Genomic DNA, 26,412 nt, shown 5'->3' on the forward strand with positions numbered 1-26,412 from the left:
AAAAAAATTGAGAATTTCATTGGCATGTTTGACCCAACTTTATACAGAGGCACTTGTAAATATCGTTAGTCATGGGTTTTGGGGCTCATTTTCTTAAGTGTAGTTGTTTACTTGGGCGTCCTCTGCTCCCTTTGTGTAGCCCTCCTGCTTCTCTCACAACTGTCCTCAAAGCAAAAACCCCTGGATGCTGAACGGAAAAAAGTTCTGCATCCTGGCAACACAACATTCCTTTTCTTTTTCAGGGACTAATGTTACTACCCCAGCAAATGGAAAACCTGTTAAATTGTTATTCACAAAAATGCAGGACCATGCATATGCAGCAGCAGCACAGGAGCCAATTTCCCCATTGCCAAAAAGGTGAAAAGGGAGACTTAAAAGGCAGCGTTACCAGACAATACAAAAAGGACAAAGGCCTCCCTCAGGTGGAAGGAGCTCAAGAAGGAGAAAGATTTTAAAAGGGATGCCAAAGTTGACAGCTTTCTCCTCGACAAGTAAGTCAAAAGTACAGCCTAAATGATGCCTAAAGCGAATCTTTTTCATAGGTACTAGTGTTACTATGGCCAGCATAACAGCAGTTTCTGCTAAAATACACCGTCTTCGGTACAGAAGTGAATATTTACATGGTTTCAGCCGCTTTCATAGTCATGGTAAACACTGACTTTCAGTTGGACAAAGCCGGACTAAAAGCCGGTGGGAAGGCTTTATAAGCTGACTTTTACTTAGACAAAAAGTCGGTGTTGTGTTGAGGTTAGTAATTCTTTAACAATGTCCCTTTAAAATTAAAATATTGTGGAAAGTCAGTCATCCTGGACCTTATATGCTAAATCACATGTTCCTCTTAACTGTCTTAAAACATTCTATGTAGAGTGGACTTCTGCGCAAAATGGCATACATGGCTTTTATGTCCGTAAGTCTGGCTTAAGTGGGAATTAAACAATCATCAGTTGTCATTGCCAACTACTTATGGAAGCCTGCTATAAGGATTTTCCTCAATACTAAAAGAATATACAAGGGAAAAATTAAGATTATGTTGGAAAATTGATGGAATTTAGTTTAATTACCAAATCTTTTTGTTAAACATTAATAAATCATGTCATAACTTCAGAATGTTTGCAACATAGAAAAACTGAAAAAAAAAAAACATCCCAGCTTTTGTTGTTTGCTTTGGTGCCGCTAAAAGGCAGACCTACAATCCTCTGAGCAGATAAAATAAATATGCCAGAGTTCAAGGGTTTGATTTACCTCTGATAATAATTTCTGATAGTAATTTTTAAAGCATATCTTAAAGATTAGAGTTTAACTGAACATACTAAAGCACATGTTCTACTCGCAAATATGCAACCTAGTTCTTTCACAAATGTTTAGTGTGTCTTTCTCTAAAGATTTCCATCTTATCCTGCAGTCATACATTGTTTTTGTTTTTCGCCTATCCATTTGAGCATAGCATATCCATTTGATATATTTGACAGCTCATACTCTGTCCTATTACTACTTCCCTTAAGGGTTGAGGAATTAAGAACACCCATGACAGTTTATCTTTTAAAACCTACTCTGACAAGACAGAATAAATGGAGAGTTAACCAGTTAGGGGGGATGCTCAGGGAGACATTGAAAGTCAAATACGGTAAAAAAAAAAGACATCTATACTTATACAGCAGTCCAGGTGAAACAACCCTTCTGCAGAGGCACATCAACATCCTGCAAAGCAGGAACAAAGCAGGGATGGGGGCTTTAATCTTCCAGACCTCAAATTTTAAAGCATGAAGATGTCAGTAATTATCAGCAATATCAGGATCACTTTCCCTTTGTTGGATCATGGAGAAAAGAGATTTCCTCCATCAAACCTTGTTTGAGAACACGATTGCAGCGTAGCAGCTGCAACCCTGTCCATCAAATGCACTGCACAAACATGGTCAGTGGGATTGATGTTTGGGTTGGATACACATGTAGATAATCAAGGCCAGTACTGCGAAGGATGACACAGTTCTATTGACGGCAAGAAGGGTGTGTTTGTTGACTTCCATGGTAATAAAAAATGTAACTTGCTTATAGAAAATCTCAACACTGATGCCAATCGGAAGAAACTTTTTGTGCAGGAGAGTCTGGATATGTTCAGCACCAAGATACTCTGTCAGTATGACTCTCCCTTGCGTCAGGACAATGAAAACCACAATGACAGAAAAGCAAGCAATGGACTGTCACTCTGGTGTGTCAGACAGTGGAGGTGAGCAGCGATGAAGAGCGTGTCAAAGAATGCCAAATAATAATACAGTTGAGCACATGGTGGGGAAGGATGTGCAAGATAGAAAAAAAAGTTCTTTGAGATGTGACAGTGAGTGATGGGCAGCTTTGGGACTTTGTTTCCTCTTCCCAAAACCATCTATGTCCATTTCTTTGTGAGCAATTTGATTTGTGAATAATTTTCCTTGCTTTTTCAGAAAGGTTAAGTTCAAGAGAGAGTCATACAGAGAAGAGGCTCTGATATACCCGAGTAAAAACTTTATTAGAGCTAAAAAGTATACATTTAACTTCCCAAGAGAGAAAGTATTGTATATACACTAAAATGTTTAAATAAAAAGGTAAAAAAAGAAACCTTTAAAGAACTACCTCACTAGCTGTTTCAATATAAACTTTCTTTAAATGACAATCATGAAGAAATTGTTCTTATATCCAGCATCTTCAAAACAGATAAGAATGAGTAGTACCTTATTCTTTTCATATTGCTTAGACTGCTGTGTCCTGTTTCACTTCCATCTATGTCAGAAGTTATTAGCTCTACTGCTCATGAGCAATCAACACATATAAGATTGGGTTCCTACCACAAAGGTTATCACAATGTGTCACATGACACCCTATCTTATCCATCTATGATTGCTCAGAATTAATTGGTTTAAAACTACCTCACCTGCAGAAAGTCACATTATCACACAAATCTATATACAATTTCAGTGTTTTAACTGACAAACCTCTTTTAATTAAAAAAAAATATTTAAATATATGAAGATTTAGCAAAGAATGTTGGTCTTTCAGCATCTTTGTGTAATGTTGTAAAGTTGGTTTAGGTATCTGGGAAAATCTCAGTAGCTAAAGGTCAAGAACAGAAACCCCTGGGTGGCTGTGATCTTTGAGGCTTCAGGCAGCACTACATAAGAAACTGTCATGCTGCTATCACCAAGAGAGCCATGACTCCGAAAACCATTATCTCCTTACACAGTCCACCATTGCATCAGAAAATGTCACTTAAAACTTTAATACACAAGTAGGAAACCATATATTAAGTTCTCTGGTTTTGCAGGTTGAGTTCATCATCGATGAAGATGGTGGACACATTTTCTCTGGTAACCTATTTTTTGGTTAAAAACAAGTCTGCCAAATACAGCAGCATCCAGGCTATGACCAGTAAAAGCCTGCACTTGTGATGTTATACGGGGGTAGCTGTTCCTTTGCATGGATGACTTGGATTTGTGTGAAAGTACCACTGTTGCAGAGACACTGCTATTTGCATTTGTTTTAGTCAATGGTTTGGTTCCCACCAGGTGTGCTACACCGCGTGTCAGAAGCATCCCAGAAGCGCATTGTCTAAACTTACACACCGAGTCTATTTTTGACGGAGCACGCACCCAGAACACGTCAAACTCGGCAGTTCAGATAGGGGCAGAGAGGAAATCAGACATGGAAACAGTGTAAAAACCTCCAGTATTTTTCAAAATAAAAGTCCCTGTGCAGATTTGTGCTGCTGAATCATATAAATATTACATGTTTAACTGGTCAGAGGGTAGTTTTTTTTTTTTTTTTTTATCCATCATGGACGATGAGAAGTATATCCTTGAAGTGGAGAATCACACCACACACACCTACCTCACACCACAGCCATAGCGTGGTGTGTGGTAGGACAAAGGAGTTCACGTCAGCAGTAAAATGCCAGACCTCATTATGCACAACTTCCAGACAACATGGCCTGATAGACAATGTGTGCGCTTGACAATCCCTCCTGGAATTCCTATTCAACAAACGATCAATAGCAACTTTATTAGGTACACCTGTTCAATTGCTTGTGAACACCAACAGCTAATCAGTCAATCACATGGCAGCACCTCAGTGCATTTAGTCATGTAGACATGGCCAAGCTGATTTGCTGAAGTTCAAACTAAGAATCAGAATGGGGAAGAAAGGGGATTTGATTGATTTTGAATATGACATGGTTGTTCAAATAAAATCTGGGTCTCCAACAGTTTGTTGTCAAGTTCTGCACAAGTCTGTTAATGACTCATTCATTTGAATCAGGTTTGTTGCTGCAGGGAAACATCCAATACCTGCAGGACACGGGCCCTTGAGGACCGGAGTTGGTCATCCCTGGTAAACAGACAATGGTCCAAAAAGAGAGAATATTCACTTAGAGGCAGTTGCCTGGAGAAACATATCTTGTTGATGTTGGAGGTCAGAGGAGAATGGGCAGACTTGTTCCCAGTGATAGAAAGGCAACAATAACTCAAATAGCTGGTTACAACCACAGTATGCAGAAACCCATCTCTGAACACTTCAAACCTTGAAGCAGATGGACTACAGCAGCAGAACAAAACACTGGGAGTCATTCCCGATAGCTAAGAAAAGGAAAGTAACACTACAGTTTACACAGGCTCATTGGACAGTAAAAAAATGTTGCCTGGTCTGATGAGTGATTTCAGCTCTAGTATTCAGATGAGAGGGTTGGAATTTGGGAACATGAATGCATGGATCAATCAGTCCTTCTTTGTATCAGTTCCGGCTGCTGGTGGTGGTGTAGTGGTGTGGAAGATATTTTCTTGGCTAACTTGGGCTCCTTAAGCCTGTTCACCCCTTAGTAAGAAGTGAGATCTTTGGTCCTAGTTTGGGAGTTCTTGCGGCTTGTTCTCGATCTATCAGCTGTGTGGAACTTTCTTCTTGTGGGACCCCGAGAAGGATTGTGTGACTGTGTGGAAACAATCACACAATCCTTGAAAGAAAAAAAAAAAAGCATGAAACGGAAAGTTTTATGCTAAAGTGCAGATGAAGAAATTGTTTTAATGAAAAGGTGATTGAGTAAAAAAGTATGAAAATTTATACAACACGCGTCATTTAAAGATAGACACCACTGCATGCACAATCCCACCTTGCAATAGCTGTTCATTACACATAAAAACACATAACTCCCCCATACCCCCTCCTCGTACTACAATGGCCTCTACAAAGGAAGAAAACAAAGGGTGAAGTCTCTCAGTGGTAAAGAATGCCAACATCTCATCTCCTGTTTTTAAGTGTGTGGCTGGCATCAAACTTTAAATTAGTTCAGTCCTTATTAATGCACAAAATATTTTGTTGGACTTCTGCTTTTTAAATAAAGGTTCAAAAGAATTAAAATATACAATATTTATCATTTTTTAAATTATGATTTGTACATTTTTTCCAAGTGGAAAGTCACAATGTCAAACAGAAGGAATGTCACCCCTCAAAAATCACACACACACACACACACACAGTCAAAAGTTTGGACACATTTTCCCATTAGATTCAATGGAAATGTATGTGGGGAAATAGTTCAGGTAGCTGACCATCTAATCAAGGGATAGTCAAGTTTGGGCCTTGAGAGCTACAGTCCTGCAGGTTTTGGATGTTTCCTTGTTACACACCATGATTCAAATGAATGAGTCACTAAGCAGAACTTGATCAGCTGTTGCATCCATTTAATTTTAATCAGGTGTATTAGAGCAGGGAAACATCAAAAGTCTGTAGGACTGCGTCTCTGTAGGACTGATCTTGCCTTCCTCTGGGCAAGTCCAACAACTGGGGGATTGGCGATTCAAATTCATCTTCGTCAATATGTTGTTAATATATTGCTTCCCGTGTCAGCAAAACTAGTGTATGAATATTTGGTGGTGGTTGGAGTGGCCACCAATGTGGACTGACTGCCACGTCTCCTACAGTTTGCAGCTGTGGCTACACATTTAGCTTACCACCACCAGAGTGTTCATGTGGAGTGAATAATAAATGTTCAATGTGTAATGCCTTGAGAAGGGCTTTTTACATATGAAAGAATTATAAAGACAGTGCCAGGGCCTACTGACATTACAGTAACTAGTGTAAATTCATGTCATAACTGTAAATAATAGAATTCTTTCATTGGTCTCCTTTAGCTTTTTCCTTTTCTTATTTCATCATCATTGTTTATCCATTTTAACGCACATCCTATTATAAACCATCAGCATGGCTTCATGCATACACACAAAACTGATTCAGTGACATATGTCATGCTGTCATATACCTTCCCTAAAAATGACATTCATCATTTGAATCCCTGCTGCTTTGACCTTCTGTCCTGCTTAGATTTCTCAAAGCCAAAGTCACAATCTGGATAGCAAACAGCCACAAAATGATACAACCTGGCTGGCTATTTATATCTACAATTCTACAAGTCTTTAAATAAAAAGGTACATCTGCAAAACTGCTTAAATTGCAGAAAAACAGCATTTTTTTCCCTGTCATTTTTGTCACAGCTCTGGTTCTCTTTTTTTCCGTTCAACACACAAGCTCCCAGGTGACTTGGCTTTCAGTCATTCACCAAAACACCCCTAGGTGATTTAAGGATTGTAATGGGAGGGAAATTTGAGTTGACATAGATGTGCAGATTTTTTTTTTGTGTGTGTGTGTGTGTGTGTGTGTGTATACTGAAGTACATAAGTCATAATTTTATTCAGTTTGGCTTGTCTTTTTTGAGGAGTTCGATGTTGTAAGATAATCAGCTGAACAACAACATCTGACTCAGTATCTCATCAGCTGAACTGACAGTACTAATGCACCTTTCTGTATACTTTGTGCTCAATGGAGCTGTCATATTAAGGTCATATAAGGTTTTTGTTTAAATTATGTTAATGCATAGCTATTAATATTTAGTTTAGCCAGCTAATTACACAAGTTAAGCTGATTACTCATTAAATATATTTATTAAAAAAACTAATAAATAAGCCAATCTTCTTATAGCATAATGTTTTTTCTTAGGAAATTTAAAGAAATCAACAAATTAAGCGGAGAAAATACATTAGACTGTTGTATCAAATATAAAGACTGCACTTCATCAGTTTTTTATTCGAAGTTTAATCTCTTTAAGCTGCATTAGTGTGTTCCAAAGGAACCCTAGACACAATTTTAATGGCGGATCTAGTCATAACCATTGTTTATGCATGCATAACTCCATCTAGATTTAGAGCGTTAGACAGTTCTAAATATGCAAGATGAAGATTTTATGTCTATGAATCATACTAAAACACCAACAGGGATTATTAAGTTCCTTTTTTATTCCAAAAATGCATTGACTTGTAACTCTTTTTTCACACTTTTTTATTCAAAGAAAATGAAGCTAAAAACAAAAATACTAATTTCCAGTGGTGGTACCAGCAGTGCTGGTTCAGTATTAGTGCTGTACAAGAACTAGTTTTAAGTTGTTCTGAAAAATGATGATTGGTTTTCCAATCAGATCCAGCATAGTCATAGTATAGAAGGAGGATATGTCATTATGTCAATGTTCATCTGGGTTAACTCTAACCCTGACCAGCAGTGATGTGTTCTCCTCACATAAATACAGTAAAGGTGACAATACAATTCATTACAGCAGAAAATCGGTCTGTACCAGGTCTGTACCAGGTCTGTACCAGGCCCCTCAATCATCCCTCTTCCATCTTCCCTCTCCACCCTCATCTCACACTTCCTATCTTGCACTCTTGTGATTTCCTGCTGTAATTAAATACTTTGTAAAGCCTAAGTTAAAATAAAGGATCCTTCAAACATGTTTTCTTTAGACACATTGTAATGCTCACAGTTGGAATCAGTGCACCCCTTTAATAAATCATGGTATAATCATGTGTCAAGCAATAATGTGAAACAATGATTCCATGGATGCACGTCTCTCTAAAACTAAAACTCACTCTGTCAACTCAGTCAAATTTCAAGGTTTGTTAAAAAGTGTAGAATTTTATATAAAAGGGAGAAATTGTCATATATGAACTATATATTAGGTGGCTGCAATCCTGTAAAATTTTAAAATCAAGACCTAACAAAACATTACATTAAATTTTAAGTAAATTAAATCCTAATTAGAAAGACGCAGGGCTGGGCAATATATCGAGATTTTCAAATATATCGAGACTTTATCAGATGCAATAAAGAAGCAGGGAATATCATTTATATCGAGATAGCTTGTTTTGAGTTAAAAGCATCTTTTCTTTTGCATTTTGCACAGCTGTATTTTTGTTATGGTCATTGAAAAGTATTTTTAATTTATTTTGTTTTAGGAGCATTTATTTTAATATAAAGGTAATAAAAATGTATATTTAGCACTGAAGACTGTAAATTAAAACTGTCTCTTTGGTTACTTGACCAAAAAAAAAAAAAAAATTGAGATATATCATATTGTGATTCAGGTAAAAAATATCGACATATAAGATTTGGTTCATATCACCCAGCGCTAGAAAGATGTGAGATTTTATAGAAAATGTTTCATAATAGTCTAATTAGGAGAAAGCAACACGGGGAACAGAGCTAAGCTCAGAGATACAAGGACAGTCAGATAATACAATTTCAGGTCTGTTGGTCTTTTATCAATGAATGAAACATGGAAATACATTGAGAATTTAAAAGGAAAGAAAAACAGTCACAGGGTTGTGGTGGATATTGAAAACAGCTTTCATATTTCTAAGTGGAACACGGCTTGGATTTGGTAGGAGAAACGGAAGCTTCAGAGTCAAGGAGAAAACCTGAAACTTCAAACAACAGCATAGCAGGCACATGCGCAGTGAATAATAATAAAGCTATGAAAGCACGTCTTAGTCAATATTTCCCTTTGAAAAATTCTGTTAGTTGTCCCCTTAATATGTAAAAGGTAAACCCATCAGCAGGAAGATTAGAAGAACACGTTCTTCCACTGCTGTTTCAACTTCACATTCAAGTTGCAGATTTTGAAAATTGTTTTCTCTTAGCTCTGGACTTTTAAAGGTCACATTTTTGCTGGTCTGATTCGTTTCCATGATGTTAATTTTAAGATGGACTAAATGAAAGAAATATAATGAAACACATGCTTGAACTGTGCTCATACTTACTTTTCTTTATGATTCTTATCTTCAGGTGTTTCCTCTTTATGCTCTTGACTCGCACCAATCTCCCCTTTACAATGACGACTGCATTTACAATATAGAGTAAATTTATGATAACTGGCTCACAATTAGCCCCTCATTCATCAAGTTAACACACATCAGTTAACCTGCAAGAACTGATCTTACCATGAAGTACTTGCTTTAGCTGCATTTCTTTGTTGCCTTTCTAAATTATTATGTAGTCAACTGAATACTAAATACTAAACCAATGCTTGAGTACATATTGTGCTGCTTCCCCTCCCTTGCATATGTCTTGTCAGTCAAGCTTAAAGTTTTCTGGAAAAAAATAGGTGACTAAGGCTATGTCCACATGGCACCGAAGCCGGTTCAGGTGTGAAAACGGTATGAAAACGGTGGCAAAAACTAGTGGAAAGGCTTTAACATCCCCACAACACAGCTGTAGTACATACTACAGGCTGTGGGTGGTGCTAAAGAGTAACACTCTCAAGCTAGAGCAAAACAATGCATGCGCCGATAAAGGCCCACTGTGTGTTGCAGGAATTTCACATCGGAAGCAGAGAAGAGAATATATCTGAGGATTCACTGCGAAGCAAAGCAGAAATATTTATTTGGACTAATAAAGAAGTTGAGCTTCTTCCAAAAATGCTAGACTCTAAAGCATAAAAAAACTCGAGGTAGGGTGGATTGGGAATCGGTGCGCGTTCATCACATTGACGCCATATCCTCGAGTTGTGAGGCTTTGCAGGCCGGAAAGTACTGCAGACGGTAGCGAACTCAAACTTCTCCACTTCGGTACCTGGCTTCAGACATGGTCAGTTTCATGGAGGCTAATCCCTAGCTTCATGTGGATGAAAGGGTGGTTTGCTAAAATACTTTTGTGTTTTTACTGCAATCCGGCGTCATAGGGACGGCCTCTCAAACAACCAGCTGGGATAATGATTAAAAAAAAGAAATAAAAACAATGCTCCCTCAACAGCTTGCACAACTAGAACAACCAAGCAAAACAGACAAAGTAAAGCTGAGAAAATAAATGATTAAAAGAAAAAAGTCTCAATAAACACCACTGCTAAGTTTTCAAGAGGTTAAAAACTACTAAGCCTAAAGGGATTGAAGAGCCCATGCTGTGCTCATTTACAAGGTCATATGGGGTTCCAATTCAATGCGACTTTAGGCTTTGATGTGCATAAACAACATCATACTTTTCACACTGAACTCCTGCTGTACCTCTGAGAAAATCTGTCTGAAATAGTCCATTTTAGCTCCTGTCTCTTCATGATGTAAATATTATGTAGCAAAATCTGAAATGCAGCATAAGAAAAGTGTCCTCTGTGGGAATGAATAACTTCCTTTGTGTGGTCTTTTGCTTTATTCAATTTGTGTAACAAGACTACTTTGCAGCTAAATTACAAAGGAAGAAAAAAAATATATGGCCTTTTACAGATTGTTGGCATCATACATTTTTGCTTTGCAAGTTGACAACACGGATGATTTTATTTGAATAACAGAACATGTCCTTGACACAGATATGAGATGACAGCAGTTTCTGTATCGCTTCTTAGTTATCTTACACACAGAGCGAATTCAGCTCATTTTTTTACTTGTCCTTTGTGACAAAGAAAGAAAAATGATTTTAAACTGCAATGTGACTTATTCTCAGCTCTGACTTCTAAAGGAAAGGGAATATTAACTGCTTTTAAGCAGTGTAATTGATCACTAATCATACCAATTCTAAGCTCCGAATGACCCGTGCTAATGTTCCTATCAAGTCAGAAACCAGAACAATTTGCTCGCTGTTACGGCCCCTGGCCTGTCAGCCTTATGCCGTTAGTGGAACAGCTGTGCCTTGTTGCTGCATAAAGACTGGCATCAAGAGCTGCTCCTCACCTCCGCCCTCCTCCGCCGGGATTGGTCGCCTGCTGTCCCGGGATCTCCCGAAGGGGCTGCTTGTCATGGACTCCTCGCCCATAAAAGCCCAGCATCATCGTTATTGGAGGCAGCTGTGTACCGTGGGCACACAGTTCGCCGGCTTGGGGATCTCTCTAACGCATTACTCCCTGTGTGGGTTTGTTGTTGGCTGTGTACTTTGTAAGAGCTTCCATTGACAGCATTTGTGGTTTAGAGAAAAGACTCTCTCATTTCTATTTTGCTAACTTTTTGTTTATAGGAAATTTGGATTTATTAATACCCTCAATAGGAGGAGGTTTTTTGGGTTGTTGGAGAAGTTTGTTTATTTATAGAGGTGTGAAAGTTACGTTAACTGTCTGGTTGACATTTATTGTTTTGTGTTGTTTGTAGAAATTATTATCGTAAACCTGAAAAAGGACACTTTATTCATATTTATTGTTGCTTGCATAAATCTGTTTGTAGGATAATTTTTCGTTATGTAGATCTTGAACCTGTTTTTGTGTTTTTGTTTATAGGGAATTGTATTTGTTTTGTTTATTGTAATAAATATTTTTATTTATAAGATTTGGTTTTGTGTCCGGTCCTGTTTGTTATCGACCCTTTTCACCCCTAGCCAAAAGCGGTCATAACACTCACTGACCAGACTACCTAGTAGCAACATAGTTCAATTGAAGTCAGAAATGAGATACGGTAAAACAAAAGACACAATAGAATATACCATGTACATAACCAAAGATAATAAATAAATCAATACATAAAAAATTAAATAAAGTAACATAAAATCAAACGAAAGGCATTATTATACCATCAGGTAAAAATGTTCAAGCATTATAAATAAAGAGGTTTCCAATTTAAATAAAAACTAAATATTCTGTTTACTAAACTTACTATTGTTTACTAAGTATTCAATTGTTTTGATTTCCTTTTTTACTCCAAATAAAAGTCATATCAGACGGTGGAAAGAATACAATATTCTTTAACTGCAGATCTAGCCGTAGATCTATCCAAAGAAGCAACACTGGTTTACACATAACAAAATAAAGGAACAAAAGAAGCAATTTCCTGTATTTATATTGAATTCTGACATCAAAAGCTCAGTTGGATATATTTTGTTAAAGGTGATTTCAATTATCTATAGTTCCAGAGAAATGGGACATGCCGCTTACTGCACAGTATGTTCTTCAAATATCAGGATCTCACTTGAACATCAACAAAACATGTAATGATCATACATCTACTTCCCTGAGTCAGGCTCAAATAAGGTAGAGATTTCTTTAATGTCAAAGTGTCCCACTGACTGTGCATGATGTCAAAGTTCCTTTGACTCTGTTAATAACATGTGACAAGCACAGCTGAAAATCTGAGGAAAGTTGGTACCAGTTACAGTATATGAAAATATCCCATGTAGATTACTGTCATACACTGGTGATTGAAAATTAATCCATCCCCATTCTAATAAAATGGAAACTTCGCCTAGCCATGACATATTTAAAGTAAATTAAGAGCTTATCTAGGACCATAAGAACTAAATGCTTGATTTTAATCCCTTTCAAAAGCTGATATTCCAACCTTTTTTCTCTCTCAATCATGATCAGTTCAAGTGTTACAGACTTGTTAGAAAGAGTTTCAACAAATAATAAAAAAAAATTGTCCATCCTAATTCTTTTTAAGGTAAATACTTGCAGATGAGTAATTATATGTTCAAGCCAAAAGTTCTAACAGAAGACAGCTATGAGCTATTCAATTAAAACAATCAGACCAATGCTATATGCCTTAAAAAAATCAAAATATGATAAAAGCATGGGTAACACAGGGACAAACCACCAATCGCACTCACACTTGCTCTTAGAGAGAATTTAGAGATGCCAACTGAGCTACCTTGCAAGTCTTTGGACTGTGGGAGGAAGCTGGAATAACCTGGAGGGAATCCATGCATACACAGGGAAAACATGCAAATTCCACACAGAAAGGCCTGGCTCAAACTTCCTATTAAAATCACTGCATCAAGAAAGATCAGAAGGAAAAACATTTCTTTGGGGTGGGGGATATAAGTTTTTTATTTATTTTTTCTCTGAACTTGATTGTGTGATATTTACATGGTAACTGCTTACACAGCAAGGAAAGCAACTGAGAGCTTAGGGTTAAAACTTCGTTTTTTTACAAACATTAGATTTGCTCACAGAGAGCCCACATAAAGAATTATTCTAAAGAATTAGTTCATGTTAAGCTACTTATTTATTGAGGACAAATATCTACTATTACATTAAAACAGTCAGTAAGTCTCTGTGCACCATTAAAAAGCTCCTTCTTTCTATGTAGGATTTCATATTTGTGAATGCCACAAATATGTGAACATTTACTTTCAGATGGGACCAAAAGATTATCTAAACATATAAGTAATGACACAAAAGCCAAACAATTCACAATAGTTATTATAAAGTACTTTATAATAATAATAATAATAAATAATAATAAAAAAGAAGAAGAAGAAGAAGATGAAGACGAAGATGAAGAAGAAGAAGAAGAAGAAGAAGAAGAAGAAGAAGAAGAAGAAGAAGAAGAAGAAATCTTTATTTGTATAACACTTTTAAAAAACAAGGTTTCCAAAGTGATGAACAGCACACAGCAAAGTAAGGTAATAAAATCAACAAAGAAAAGACACATGTATGAGTACATTTCGAAAATAAACAAAGTAAATAAAAATATTATAAAAAAGCCAGTCGATAAAAATGTGTTTTAAGAAGTGACTTAAAAGATGAAACTGATGGTGCCAGCCTTATCTCCTCAGGCAGGTCGTTCCAGAGTCGAGGGGCTCGGAGTGAAAAAGCTCGGTCACCTCTGGTCTTGACCCTGGCACAGCCAAAAGGGACCTGCTTGACCTGCCTTTATGTCCAGCTGTTTGGAGTACTTTTTTGTTTTTGACCTGGTGTTCATCATATTGCTGGCCAATGTGGTTGCTGTGATTACAGCTAGTGTGTGTTGGGACACCTCTCAGCAGGGGGTTGGTATGATCGCACAGGTAAATCATAGCATAGAGGGAGGGTGAGGGACCTGTCTGTCAAATTCAATTGTTTAACATAAGACAGTAGGACCAATAAACTATATATATATATATATATATATATATATATATATATATATATATATATATATATATATATATACATACATATATATATATATTCACCTTTGACCCAACTGAAACATGGTTTTGCTGCCAATTGAGTACTATAATTAAAAATGCTCAAATTTCGAGTCAATCTAAAAGTTAAGTCTAAAAATGCATCTACTTACAATGACAAATGGAGCAGCAGCTGATCTGAAATTGACATCAGTACCTGTTTCTTCTCCAGGGCACAGTTAGCAGAGCAAATGTTAGTGCATGTCAGTGTTGACTGCTAGTGACATCAACACAGCAGGATATCAAATTTACTCTTTCAAAAGACCCAACAAGGGAACATGTTGACTGACTAGAGAAGATGAAACACACACACACACACAAAAAAAAAAAAAAAAAAAAAAACAAAACTGGAAATTCAAACTCAATTTCAGGCTCTCTCATCCCACCAGAAGTACTTGTGCTTTTTCCACTTCAAATGATTCACCACAGAGATGCCACTAATTTCAAAGTCTAAATCTTAGTATATCTTGTGAGCAAAGCAATAATTGTCATATGGTGTTCATATTAAGGTGAGATTTCTATACAGTTCTATACACGATTATAGATTATAGTTGCGACTCACAAAAATTGAACAATTTTCTATTTTTTTGTGTTGCGTCGCAAGCCCCCGTGTGCACGTCTGCATGCACGAACGCAACATTTTACATGCACGACTGTCGGCTGTCGCTTGGCTGGAGGAGGGCAGTGATTTTCGCTTCCTCGCGCAAGTTTACATAGAAAATGATGGAGAAGGAGCGACGCCGCCTCCCGTGTGTCCAGGTGTCTGCTACTCGTTCTGAATAAAACTAAAGCGGTCAAGGCTGTGGGAGGAGTCTGCAGCAAAGTGCTGCAATGACAGCTGTGCTCGATTTGAAAACAGCAGAAATCGAAGGACAAAAAATAATCGGACCATTGCATTTTTATGATCGTTCAAAACCCAGATCGTAATTGCGATTAAAATTCGATTAATTGCCCAGCCCTACTAATGACACCTCTGAACTCTCTTCTGTCTTACATACATTATATTACTTTTTTAACAAACACAGGGTGAAACTGCCTGGCACTACTATTTATTGATAGTGTCTTGTACTTTGACTCCCAAACATTAAAATTAGAAATCTGCTCTGTCTAAACAACCAAACATCATACAGTGTAGACCTGAACTCTCACTCAACAACATCCTTTTTAAAGCCTGGTTGTCTCAACTACGCATTAATCAATGTCATTCCTGCAGCTCCGAGCACTGTCAAAGTCAAAACATCTACTAAAGTTCAGTAATGTAGCTCTCACCTTTTAAGTTACTTTGACTTATTTTTTATTTTAATGATTTGCTAGTTGTTAATAAGTTGTGCTAAATGGACCTTATAATTTTTGTGTGCCCCCAAAACATAAAGTACTTTTGAAGCAGGGCTTGTTCTAATATTTATTGTACTGTTGCTTTTGTTTTGCTGCTCTTTAACTTCTGAGCCTCATCAGAAGCCTGCTGTGCCCATGTTTACCAGTTACTCAGAAAGGATTAATCAAACCACAACCCTTGTCTCACAACAAAGTTTATCCATAAGGTATGTTTGTATGCTACATATAAAACATAACAATAGTCTTAATAATTTTAAATGTGTGACAAATTTGGGCAGATATATACGTCACCCAAAACACCAGTAGAAGTTCTCAAGGGGTCAGGTACAAACACTTATGTAGTTATTTTATATATATATATATATATATATATATATATATATAACAGGACAATGTCAATACATCTTCTTTAAATCTTCCCCTCCCCCCAGCCTGGAATTTTAAACAGGCTGTTTAATATAATGTGGTTGATGAAAGTCGTAGCTTCATCCACCTCTCTACAGGGTAGCATCACTGTAGCTTAATCTATCAAAGGATTGCAGCAGTCACATGCTGACTTCCTTTGCTGTTATGTACAATTTTATAATCTACTGAAATCTAATCAAATAACACCTCAGTTAAGCTTTAGTGATACAAAACATGACGTAGTTACAGGATTGATTTCAGTTGTTTGAATAATGTTTTTTGGGATTTGATGAACGAACAGCTGCTGCCGATTGTGTTGCTCTCTGGTCAGCAACCAGGCAGGCTGCTATTTGGGAATCCTGCCTGGCAGGTGCAGACGAAAACACAGACATGGCAGCCAAACACTGAGCGCTAAAGCAGATTAACAATATTCAGCCTCTTCTTGCCTGCAAATGCAAAAAGCCTCTTTGTTACTCCTGCTGTTATGTTCAGTGAAGACAATGCAAGTTTCTAAAACGAAGGGAAAGTGAGAGCATGCCTCTGCAGCAATATTGGATTTTCTAAGATAAATACTAAAAAAGCACCAAGTTCAACAAGGGGAACATCAACTACTGAGTAAGCAGTCTAACACTGTATGAGTCTACAGTGTGCCAAACGTATGTCTGTGAGGCTAAATAAAAAGCTGTAAAACTGTAAGGTAAATGCACTTTAACCAATCAGCGCTAAATAAACAAACAACACACAATCTTTCTTCCTGTAAGATGACTAGATGAAGTGCCGGTGTACAGATGTAGGTCCAGAAAGAAAAAAGTAATTTATTTTAATCTGACAGCTGGTTTATGGTCTGTCATGATCGATGACCGTCTTCTCAAGATAAATTCAGGAAATCCATCATGCATCAGAAAAAGCGAAGAGCCTCAAATATTGAAAAGCTATAAGACTAAAGTGTCACAATTTACATCGGAATACTGAACAAAATTTAATTTAGTTAATCTTTATTATATTGGTGCAAGATACATTTCAGCCATGTTGTTGGTTGCAGCATTGTGTGACATGACTTTATTTTATATTTAAAATTCTTGAGCTAATTAATTTTCAGAAGTGCAGGAAATTCCTTTACAGGGTTGAGTAACTCATATAAACCATAACATCCCTACAGCACACTTACACCCTTATTTATAGTGCATATGACAGCACCCAGCTCTGAGCCTTTGCCCATGAGTCAGGTCAGGATGAGGTCAGCATTGAGCTTTGCAGCCTCAAGGCATTTGAACTCTGTAGGACTCTGAAGTATACCACAGGAACAAATTAACAAATTAAAAGAAAAATATCAGTGAACTATAAAAAGTATCCCTTTATTTTTAACAGCTTTATCTGTCAGGGTTAATCTTTAATAGCAGCTGTACTTACGTACCAACCATTAACACCTGACTCAATATTTTTAGCACTCTAACAGTGATTTATCACATGAACAAATAAATCACTGTGGTGAGACCGCAAATATAAGGAATATACATCTTTGTACTATCACATAAAAATCAAAAGGTTTATAACCAACATCCACACTTGAAATTGAATTACAGGTGTTCTTATTCAGAGTGAAAAACTAAAAGTTTAGATTTAGTTTATTCAAATCTAGGTAGTTCCCTGCAACAAAAGTCAGTATGACTCATATTCTTGAGTTTCAGATCTTTTACAATAGTCCAATTTTGTGTGATGACAAATTTCCCTAAATTCTGGGCTGATGTGTTCATATTGTTCAGAGACAAAGTTGCTCTTTGCATAAGTGGTTATGCTTGTCCATAAATACTGTCATTATGCACCTTGCAGGGTCTGAACTGATCACCCCCGTTCCACTCCAAAAGAACTTAAGTACCACACTGTCCATAGAGTCATTTTAGGAGCCAGCCACAGTAGCTTTTATAAGGGATGCTGTGGCTCTTCTCCATCTCCCTGAACAGAGTTTTCATTGATTTTTAGCTCACCGTTGATCTTCCTGTATCCTTTTCCATTATGATGGAGTCTCATAGATTTCACTGCCTCTGGTAATTCTTTTCTATGCAAAGCAATGATTCAGACATGCAAGAATGAGGCTGGATATGTTAGAGGTCATGCATATGTCTTTCAGTGTGTTTAAACACCTTTATAATGACTAAAAACTAATTTACAACCTGCACAACACATAATTCTCCATAGAAACCAGTATACATGACAAAGGATGCTCAGGGTGGGTTTTGCACAATCTAACATCTGCTCACATTGCACTAATAACATGGCCATGATTAATTGCATGCTTTGTGGTCTTGTACATCTGTTCCGAAGGTTTAGCTTCAGGTATGTGAGGACCTTTAATCATGATTTAAGTGTAATATTCCTGCACACCGCCCACTGTCCATACTTAGTGACCCGGGTGATATCAATATAAAAAGTAACTCTGCACATACAGTCCTCACTGCCTTGTGTATCACAAAGAAAACTGTTCTCATGACTTAGAAAAGCAAAAATAATCTGAGCATTAACCAGTTTAGGAATCTTCTTTCAGATTTCACTGATAACGAAACATAGTCCTCTAAACATCAGTTGGATGTGTAAATTTGACAAAAAACAAACAATTAAATAAATAAATAAATAAATAAATGAAACAATAAAGAATAATATTTAAGATTCAAGGAGAGCCTCATATCCAAAAGGTTTTTCTTGGTAAAGGAAATTTGTTCAACACAACAGCCAAACTAGACACTAACTAACTAACTAACTAACTAACTAAATAAATAAATAAATGATGTCTTCCTTCCTGTGGTTTTTAGAACTAAGTCAAATAACTTCTTGCACAAACAGTGCTTAATATGCAAATTATTCAAGGAGGTATAAATATCAATTTTTAAATACAGGAGTGGAAGCACTTTCTTGAACGTTGTAACATCTGCAGGTATGTAAACATGAGATCATTTTGATCATCAGTGTCAAAAGTGGTGTGTGCTTGTTTATTCACCCCATTTGTTAAGAAACCCCTACATAACATCTGGTACTACTGATAACCTTCAGCAGTCATTATTACTTTGATAAAAAAAAAGGTCCACCTAACCCTAAATTGGATCAAACTGGCACAGAAAATGGATGAATTGAAAGTTCACCTGTGTGCACCTGTATGAGTGTTACATTATGTCAGTATACACCAACACCTGTTCTGAAAGGCCCCAGAATTTGCAACGTCACTAATCAAGATGTGCCAGCAAAAAGCTTTCCAAACAAGCCATCACTGTATGATCTTAATATTATCTCAAGCTGAAAAACTCACCACAGTTTTCTTCATCTGCTTGATTCCCACAGTCATCGATGCCGTTGCAGTGCAGGAGCTGGGGGAGGCAAACGGTCAGGTTGCCACATGGGAAATATCCGAGGGGGCACGTTGCCTTCTCCTCTGTGGAATTGAGTGCTATAAACAAAGCAGAGAAATCCAACAATTCAAAAGGTTCTTTGTCAAAGAGTTAACTAAAATTAGGTATCTTTGAGTGTATTTACATTTTTCCAGGGTGTTTCTGCAGCCTTTTTTATTTCTGTTTTTTTGTTTTGTTTTTTTTTTGTTTGTTTGTTTTTTTTTCCTTTATGCAGCTCATGTTGACATACTGTGTTTAATTATTCCAAAGTTTGCTTACCGACTGTTGTACACTGGAGTGTAAACTATGTGGAGACAAAAATATGTACCAAATCTTATTATAAAAAAAAAACTTCTTCTGTTGAGCTGGGAGGCAATTACTAGTTTTACATTTACTCTTGAAATGTCCCGGTGAGCTGTACACATCATGTCTCAGGCACAGAATACAGCATACAGCTCAATGAGAAGAACTCTGCAAATTACATACAGGCCTCCTCTAGCATTCCTGCAGTTGAATTAAAATAAGAACACAAAATGCATGATTCTGCACATCATCTATGAGGCAACCGAGTTTAATTTTCTCTCCCTCATCCTCTTGGGCTTTTAGTCCAAGTTTGCAGTACTTTGTGAGAAAAGCTTAAAAACTTGACAAATTACTTAAATTATATCCAAGCTATGACAGAATCAAGGAGTCAAACAGAGGGAGCAGTGGAATACGTTTGAAAGCGCAGAACTGATAACATTAAAGGCTCCGATTTGAATGTAATATCATGTTCTTGGATTATATCTCAAGTCTGTTATAAAACTGTTGGGGTTCATGGAGTGTGCAAGACTCAAATGCAGGGTGAGACACGAGAGATAAAATAATGCACAAATCAAAGGTTTAAAAAAAAAAAAAAAAAAAAACTAAAGGCACTGCACATGTAAAATAACCAACAAGTGACACAGAGCTTGTAAAACAAAGAAAACACTGGGGAACCAATAACAATTTCAGAATGAACAGAAAAAACCAAGGTCGATATAAGCACTTAGGATAATTAACTAAATGATGAGCAGGGATGGTAATCGATGAACCAAGATCATACTTCCTGTGTAGCATCAGGAAGTACAGAAGACACATCATACAGTGGGTTGGAACCTAGATAAAACAAATAATCTTTTCAGATTCTGAAAGATTAATGTACTTCTCATATGAGAAGTATTCCACAGGGCTGCATCTTCAGCCTTCTGCTCTTCTTCCTGTACACTCATGACTGTATAGCCATGGACAGTTCCAACACTGCAGTGAAGTTCGCAGACGACACTGTGGTGGTCAGTTGCATCAACAACAATGACGAGCGGGCATTTACAGGGGAGGTGGAGAAATTGACTGAGTGCTGCCATGCTAACAACCTCCTGCTAAATGTAGACAAAACTAAGGAGTTAATTATTGACTGTGGGAAGAGAAAGCAGAAGAGCTACACCCCTCTAAGGATTAATGTTGGCTTTGGTGGAGAGGGTGTGTACTTTCAAGTACCTGGGCGTGCACCTCACAGAGGATCTGTCCTGAACTCTGTACATAGGCAGCCAGATGAAGAAGGCGAGACAGCACCTTTTTGACCTCAGACAACTGAGAAAATTCTCTCTCTGAAAATCATGAGAATGTTCTACACGGGAGTGGTGGAGAGTGTTCTGACTGGTAACATCATCCAGTACAGTACTGGTTGTAACTGGAGGGCCCTGCAGTGTTCTGAGGTCAGCAGAGTAGTGATGCGCGGGTCCTGCTCTTTTAAAAAAATTGGACCGCACCAAACCGCCCCGCACCTCCGCTTCTATTTTTTTAACCCGACCCGACCCGCCCCGACCCGCCCCATTAAAACACATGTTATGATATTGACGAATGCTTTTATTTAGTCTGAGAAAGGTGCATATGGTCTCCTAAATTGGCACTGGAAACTGGCAACACAAAATGTATTTTGGCAAATAAATAAAGTGTTTTAAAGCGTTTAAGCGTTTAAGTGTTATAAAGCACATGGCCAATGCTGCTGCTGTTGTCTGCACTGATTACCTCGTTGAACCTGTCCCAAACCTGTGATTTAGCCATTTGACCCTCCTTCTTTTTAAGGACGTAAACTCCCGAACGAAAGTTATTCAACACTTCTTCCATCTTTTGTTGCTTGTCTGCTTGGCGCTTTCTGCACCTGCGTAGCCTACTACGCGCCGACGTGGACATTACGTTATAAAACGTGACCTGTGTTTAAATAACTGATAAATATTTTGTCTTACATATTATAGTAACAAAATGTAGACACTGATTAAGGTCTTTATTTTCAGTTTGACAAAAAATAAAATTAATAGATAGAACTAGATATTTCAGAATAGTAAACCACACCAACCCGCCCCGCAGTGAAGCGAAAATTCTTTGACCCGCCCCAACCCGACCCGCGGGTAACCCGCAGGACCCGCGGGTTAGGAGACGGCCCGCGCATCACTACAGCAGAGCATACCATGGGTTCAACATTCCCTACCCCCCAGGACATCCTCATGAGGATAACAACAGCCAGAGCCAACAGGATCATGAAAGACCCTCAACATGCTAACAACGGTCTGTTGAAATGGCTGCTCTCTGGCCGGCACCTCAGGCTCATTAAGGCGAACACAGAGGCTCAGGAGGAGCTTCTTCCCTCAGGCTGTCATAACTGTGAACTCTACCCTGTAGTGACACTGCCCAGTGTCCTACCTACTGCTGTAAAACACTTACTTACTCATATCAATTTAACAAGGTTCATATTTTCCACTACCATTTACATTATATATTACATTATATATATATATATATATATATATATATATATATATATATATATATATATATATATATTACATTAAAAAAAATAGGTATATATGTATACACACACATAGATACATATATATCTATGTGGATATATATTGTTGCAACCAACAACATGGCTAAAATGTATGTTGCACCAATATCATAAAGATTACCTAAATTCAATTTTGTTCAAGCTAACAACTTGAAACGTGATTGCTAGATTCAATATCTGCGTGTCCTTCGACGTCAGGCTTTAATCTGATTTGTGTATTATTTGCTTTCCATGTCAAAAGCATGAACATCATGAATATGCTAGACATTGAATCCTTGTTTTTGGTCCCCAATCGTGGAATAATTGAGGAACCAATCATGACCATCATGAAATGAATTTAAAAAAAATATTCAATAAGACGTTATCAGTCTCATACTTTTCAGTTCATTTAAATGTGTGCATTCATTTACGCACAGCTCTTAAGGTCTCACCACAGAACTCCCATCAGATGAGTTCTGGACTTTCACTGCATCACTGTAACACCTTGAGTCTTTTCATTGGAGCCACTCTGCTGTAAAACATTTGCTGGTTTGCTTGAAGTCATTGTCATTTTGCATGAACCAATTCCAGCCTAAGCTGTGTTGCCATGTCCTTTCTAGTTAGGCTCTCTTCTGGTAACCTTACCAAACAAGCCATAATTGTTTGGTCATTTTCCAATTGTGCTGTCATCAACATTACCATTTAACATGTTAACATTACCATTTAACATGTTAATAAAGGCCTGTAGAGACTGTGATGTAGTTCTTCTGTTTTTTGTAACTCCTCTGAGCATTGCACAGGCTGACCTTGAAACGAACTTGCAAGATCTTCATTGTTGGGGAGATTGTCATCTGTTTTGGATGCTTTCCACTTGGCTTGGAAATTGTCTTGAAATCCTTCCAGATTGATGTTCGACTACAATTGCTTCTATAAAATAACTGATGTCTCTTGTCCCTAGAAATGATTTAGCTCCACCTATGTACTCAGGACCAGCAGACATTTATCTTTTCCTGTCTAAGTATTTGAAGGGGCAGGTTGTAGTCTACATTTATGTCTATCCCATCCTTATAAATGTTTCCATTTCTTTATTTGTTTTGCATTCCTATACATATATGTATATATATTGGCAGGCAGCTGATAAGGCAAAACATTAAAGTTTTGTATATTTGAGGTTGAACACTTACCAGATTGCTGACCTTTATGTTCACCAGGCAAATACAGTAGGCATTTGATCCAATCTGCACAACAAGGATCTATCTATCACTTTTGAATTATGTTTCTAACAGACAAACCAACACCGCTGGAAACGTACAGGATAGTGGGGTCCCATCATCTTCGAGGAAGAAATGTGGTCAAAAAAAACAAAAAAACAAAAAAACAAAACCTGAGTGACTGTGATAGGAGATTGTTTAAACGCTTGGTAAAAGTCACATCTATGTTCAATCATGAGTGTATTTCTACATGTACAATACGAAGGAAACTCAAGAGATTCAGCTTAAATGGCTGTGTACACTTAACAAAACCACTTATATGAGAAACTTTACTTTTTAATAAATAAATAAATAAATAAAATAAAATGCAATACAATGAATAGATTTTAAAGAAACATAAGAACCAGAGTCTACTTGCTAAACCTACTTTGTTTAATGTCTGAATAAAAATCCTTCAAAGAAAAATAAGCTATACCACCCACAGTCGGAATAATTCCTAACAAAGTACAGCCAGATGGCCTGTTACCTAAAATATTTTGAGTTACACAGAAACATGATGAATTACCTAACAGCACACCGTAATCACCTCAAATGATTATAAGCCTTCTCCCTGGAGACAGCGTCTGAAAACCAAAATGCTGCTGAGGTGTTGCATAATTAACACTTAGCACAATCAGCCGTGCCTCGATTAAGAACGAATCATAAGCCTTAAAAAGAAGGAGGTAGAGCCAGTTTTCAGGTTGTCATTTTATCTGAATGGATGTAAGCGCTCGCTTTACACCCATGAACATTAGATTATTGCAATGGCAATACTGAACTTCCGCTGTTGCCACCTGGAGTGCTATTTACACCCGATGGGAACTAGAGGTGGGCAAAATAATCAAAGCTTGGGTGTATGAGATGCAGATGGATGGATATGCATCAGTATTCACTCTTAAAACCATGTCATGTCAGTGGAACATGCGTGCCAAAAAAGAGAAATGAATGAGTTATTATATTGCACAACAATATTATATTAACCTGATTAAGACCATTTTCTCAATAAGAAACTGCCGTGCCTTTGCATCTCAGTTAGCCATGAGATTAAGAAGCTCTCAAATGACACTGTAGCTGTGGCAAGTATCAGAAAGGAATGAGGAGGCGAGTTCAGAGGCTAAGAGAGGTTTCTTAGTTCAACACTAAGAAAGCTAAAGAGATGGTGCTTCACTTCTGTCAATTGTTTACCCCTCTGCAGCCAGTTAACATTGAAAGGGTGGAGGTGGAGGTAGTGAAGTCTCAGGCTGGAGCTGGACACACTGATCTGCACTACAGTAACAGGCAGAGCAGGATGTACTTCCTGAGGAGGCCGACCACCTTTAACATCTGCAATAAATGTTTACAGATGTTCTACTCATAAGGAATTTTCCTAACTGTACTGCTTTGTTTGGACTTGCTAATTATTAAATTAAACTATGAGTAGTATTTTAATCTCAGCTGTATAATGTAGACATCTATAAAGCTTAATTGCATTTTTATGTCCTTTTTAAGATTTTACAAGACACAGTTGTGCTTTACACTACATGCTGTAGGCTCTAGACTTGCCAGCTTTATATGTGCTACTTTGGATTTATTTCTTAAGAACAATGTTGCTTGTTTTGGGCATGGTTCAGCCTTTTTCTTTTTTTTACATAGATTGTGTTGAACTTTTGTTTCAAAATATGTCCCCAGCTGCTACATATGAGTTTAGTGCAGAACAGGAACATTTTAGTTTGAGGAACATGCAAGGTACAAACAAGATCTGGCCAATTCTGTGTTTTGAGGAGTGTGTTTTTAGACTTTAGATGGAAGCAAGCATCACAATTGAACGGGAGGACATAATGTGGCTGTTAACTATCATCAGACCATACTGTGTAAAGTGTAAACAGGAATATGACTGGAATATATCCCAGGTCAACTCATGTGTACACCATAATAATGACACCATCAGCATCAGGCCACCTTATATGGTCTAAACAATTACATGTTAATGTGTCCCAAATGCATTTGCATTTGTTTAGGCACTTCACTTGTAATTGTATTATCCAGAACACATGTCAGTAGCAGGCATAAACAACACTTAAATAAGGCTTTGTGAGTTCATGCAATATTAAAATACTTTGAAATTTGAAGAAGAAAAATAGGCACACATCTGAGTCATTATTCCACATTTACAAATGTAAATAATCACTCACCACAGCTTCATTTAAGGGTGAGTTGTTGCATATTTCACCTTAAGTGGAACTGATGTTGAAAATTATAGATGACATTCTTTTTCTACCCAAAGTAAGCAGCTGACAAACTTTCTTATATTTAGGACTACAGCAATTTACAACCACTGCCTAAGGAATCGTTTTATAAGGAAGTAAGCAATTTACATTTGCAGATTTTCTTCTATTAGCATCAGGAGATAAAAAAACAAATCAAAAAACAAAAAACTGTGGGTTCAGTGTTTTAGTTTGTCAGTCACCCAGGTGTACTTTGTGCATTTACAGAAAATTAAATCTAAAGTTGTAAGAGATAGGTCCCTCACATCCTAAAAGACCTTCTGGGATATAGAGAAAAAAAATCATTACTTGAAGCAAAGTAGGGCTGAGATCATTTTACCAGGTCTTTCCTTATAACACTTGCCACAGAGGACAAAAACTAAAAAAATTGAAATCTTAAGACTGTTACACACTCTGCGAGAAAAGAGAACTTTTTTCTTGTCAGGGCTACAAGAAAGCAATAACATCATTTTGCCCTTGCAGATGTAAATAGGGACAGTTTGGGGCTTTTTTTGGTGTATTAGCCGAGCAGAATTTTCTTCTTGTGGGGCTCTGAGAAGTATTGTGTGATTGGGCGGACATTTGAGGTGGGTGTGGTTAACGTGGAACAGTGTGAAGCGGAAAGTTGTTACTTCCAGCTGACTGAGGTGGTGAAAAATAATACAACACGAAGTAAATAACAACACGGAAACCACTACGTGCACAATCCCTTCCCGTCATGGATGAAGTTTCTCATTAGGTATGAATTAAATGGA

The 26,412-nt window shown here is 37.3% G+C and overlaps 1 protein-coding gene across 1 annotated transcript in view; it reads right to left on the reverse strand.

The window, feature by feature from the left end:
* Positions 1–26,412, reverse strand: part of LOC121642961 (relaxin receptor 1-like) — a 76,127-nt gene that overhangs the window by 43,937 nt on the left and 5,778 nt on the right. The window contains exon 2 of the mRNA XM_041990055.1: positions 19,244–19,381. Coding sequence (XP_041845989.1) covers positions 19,244–19,381 — 138 coding nt within the window. The remainder of the gene's footprint in view (positions 1–19,243; positions 19,382–26,412) is intronic.

Source organism: Melanotaenia boesemani, chromosome 7 (genome assembly GCF_017639745.1).
Source record: "Melanotaenia boesemani isolate fMelBoe1 chromosome 7, fMelBoe1.pri, whole genome shotgun sequence".
Classification (NCBI taxonomy): Eukaryota; Metazoa; Chordata; class Actinopteri; order Atheriniformes; family Melanotaeniidae; genus Melanotaenia; species Melanotaenia boesemani.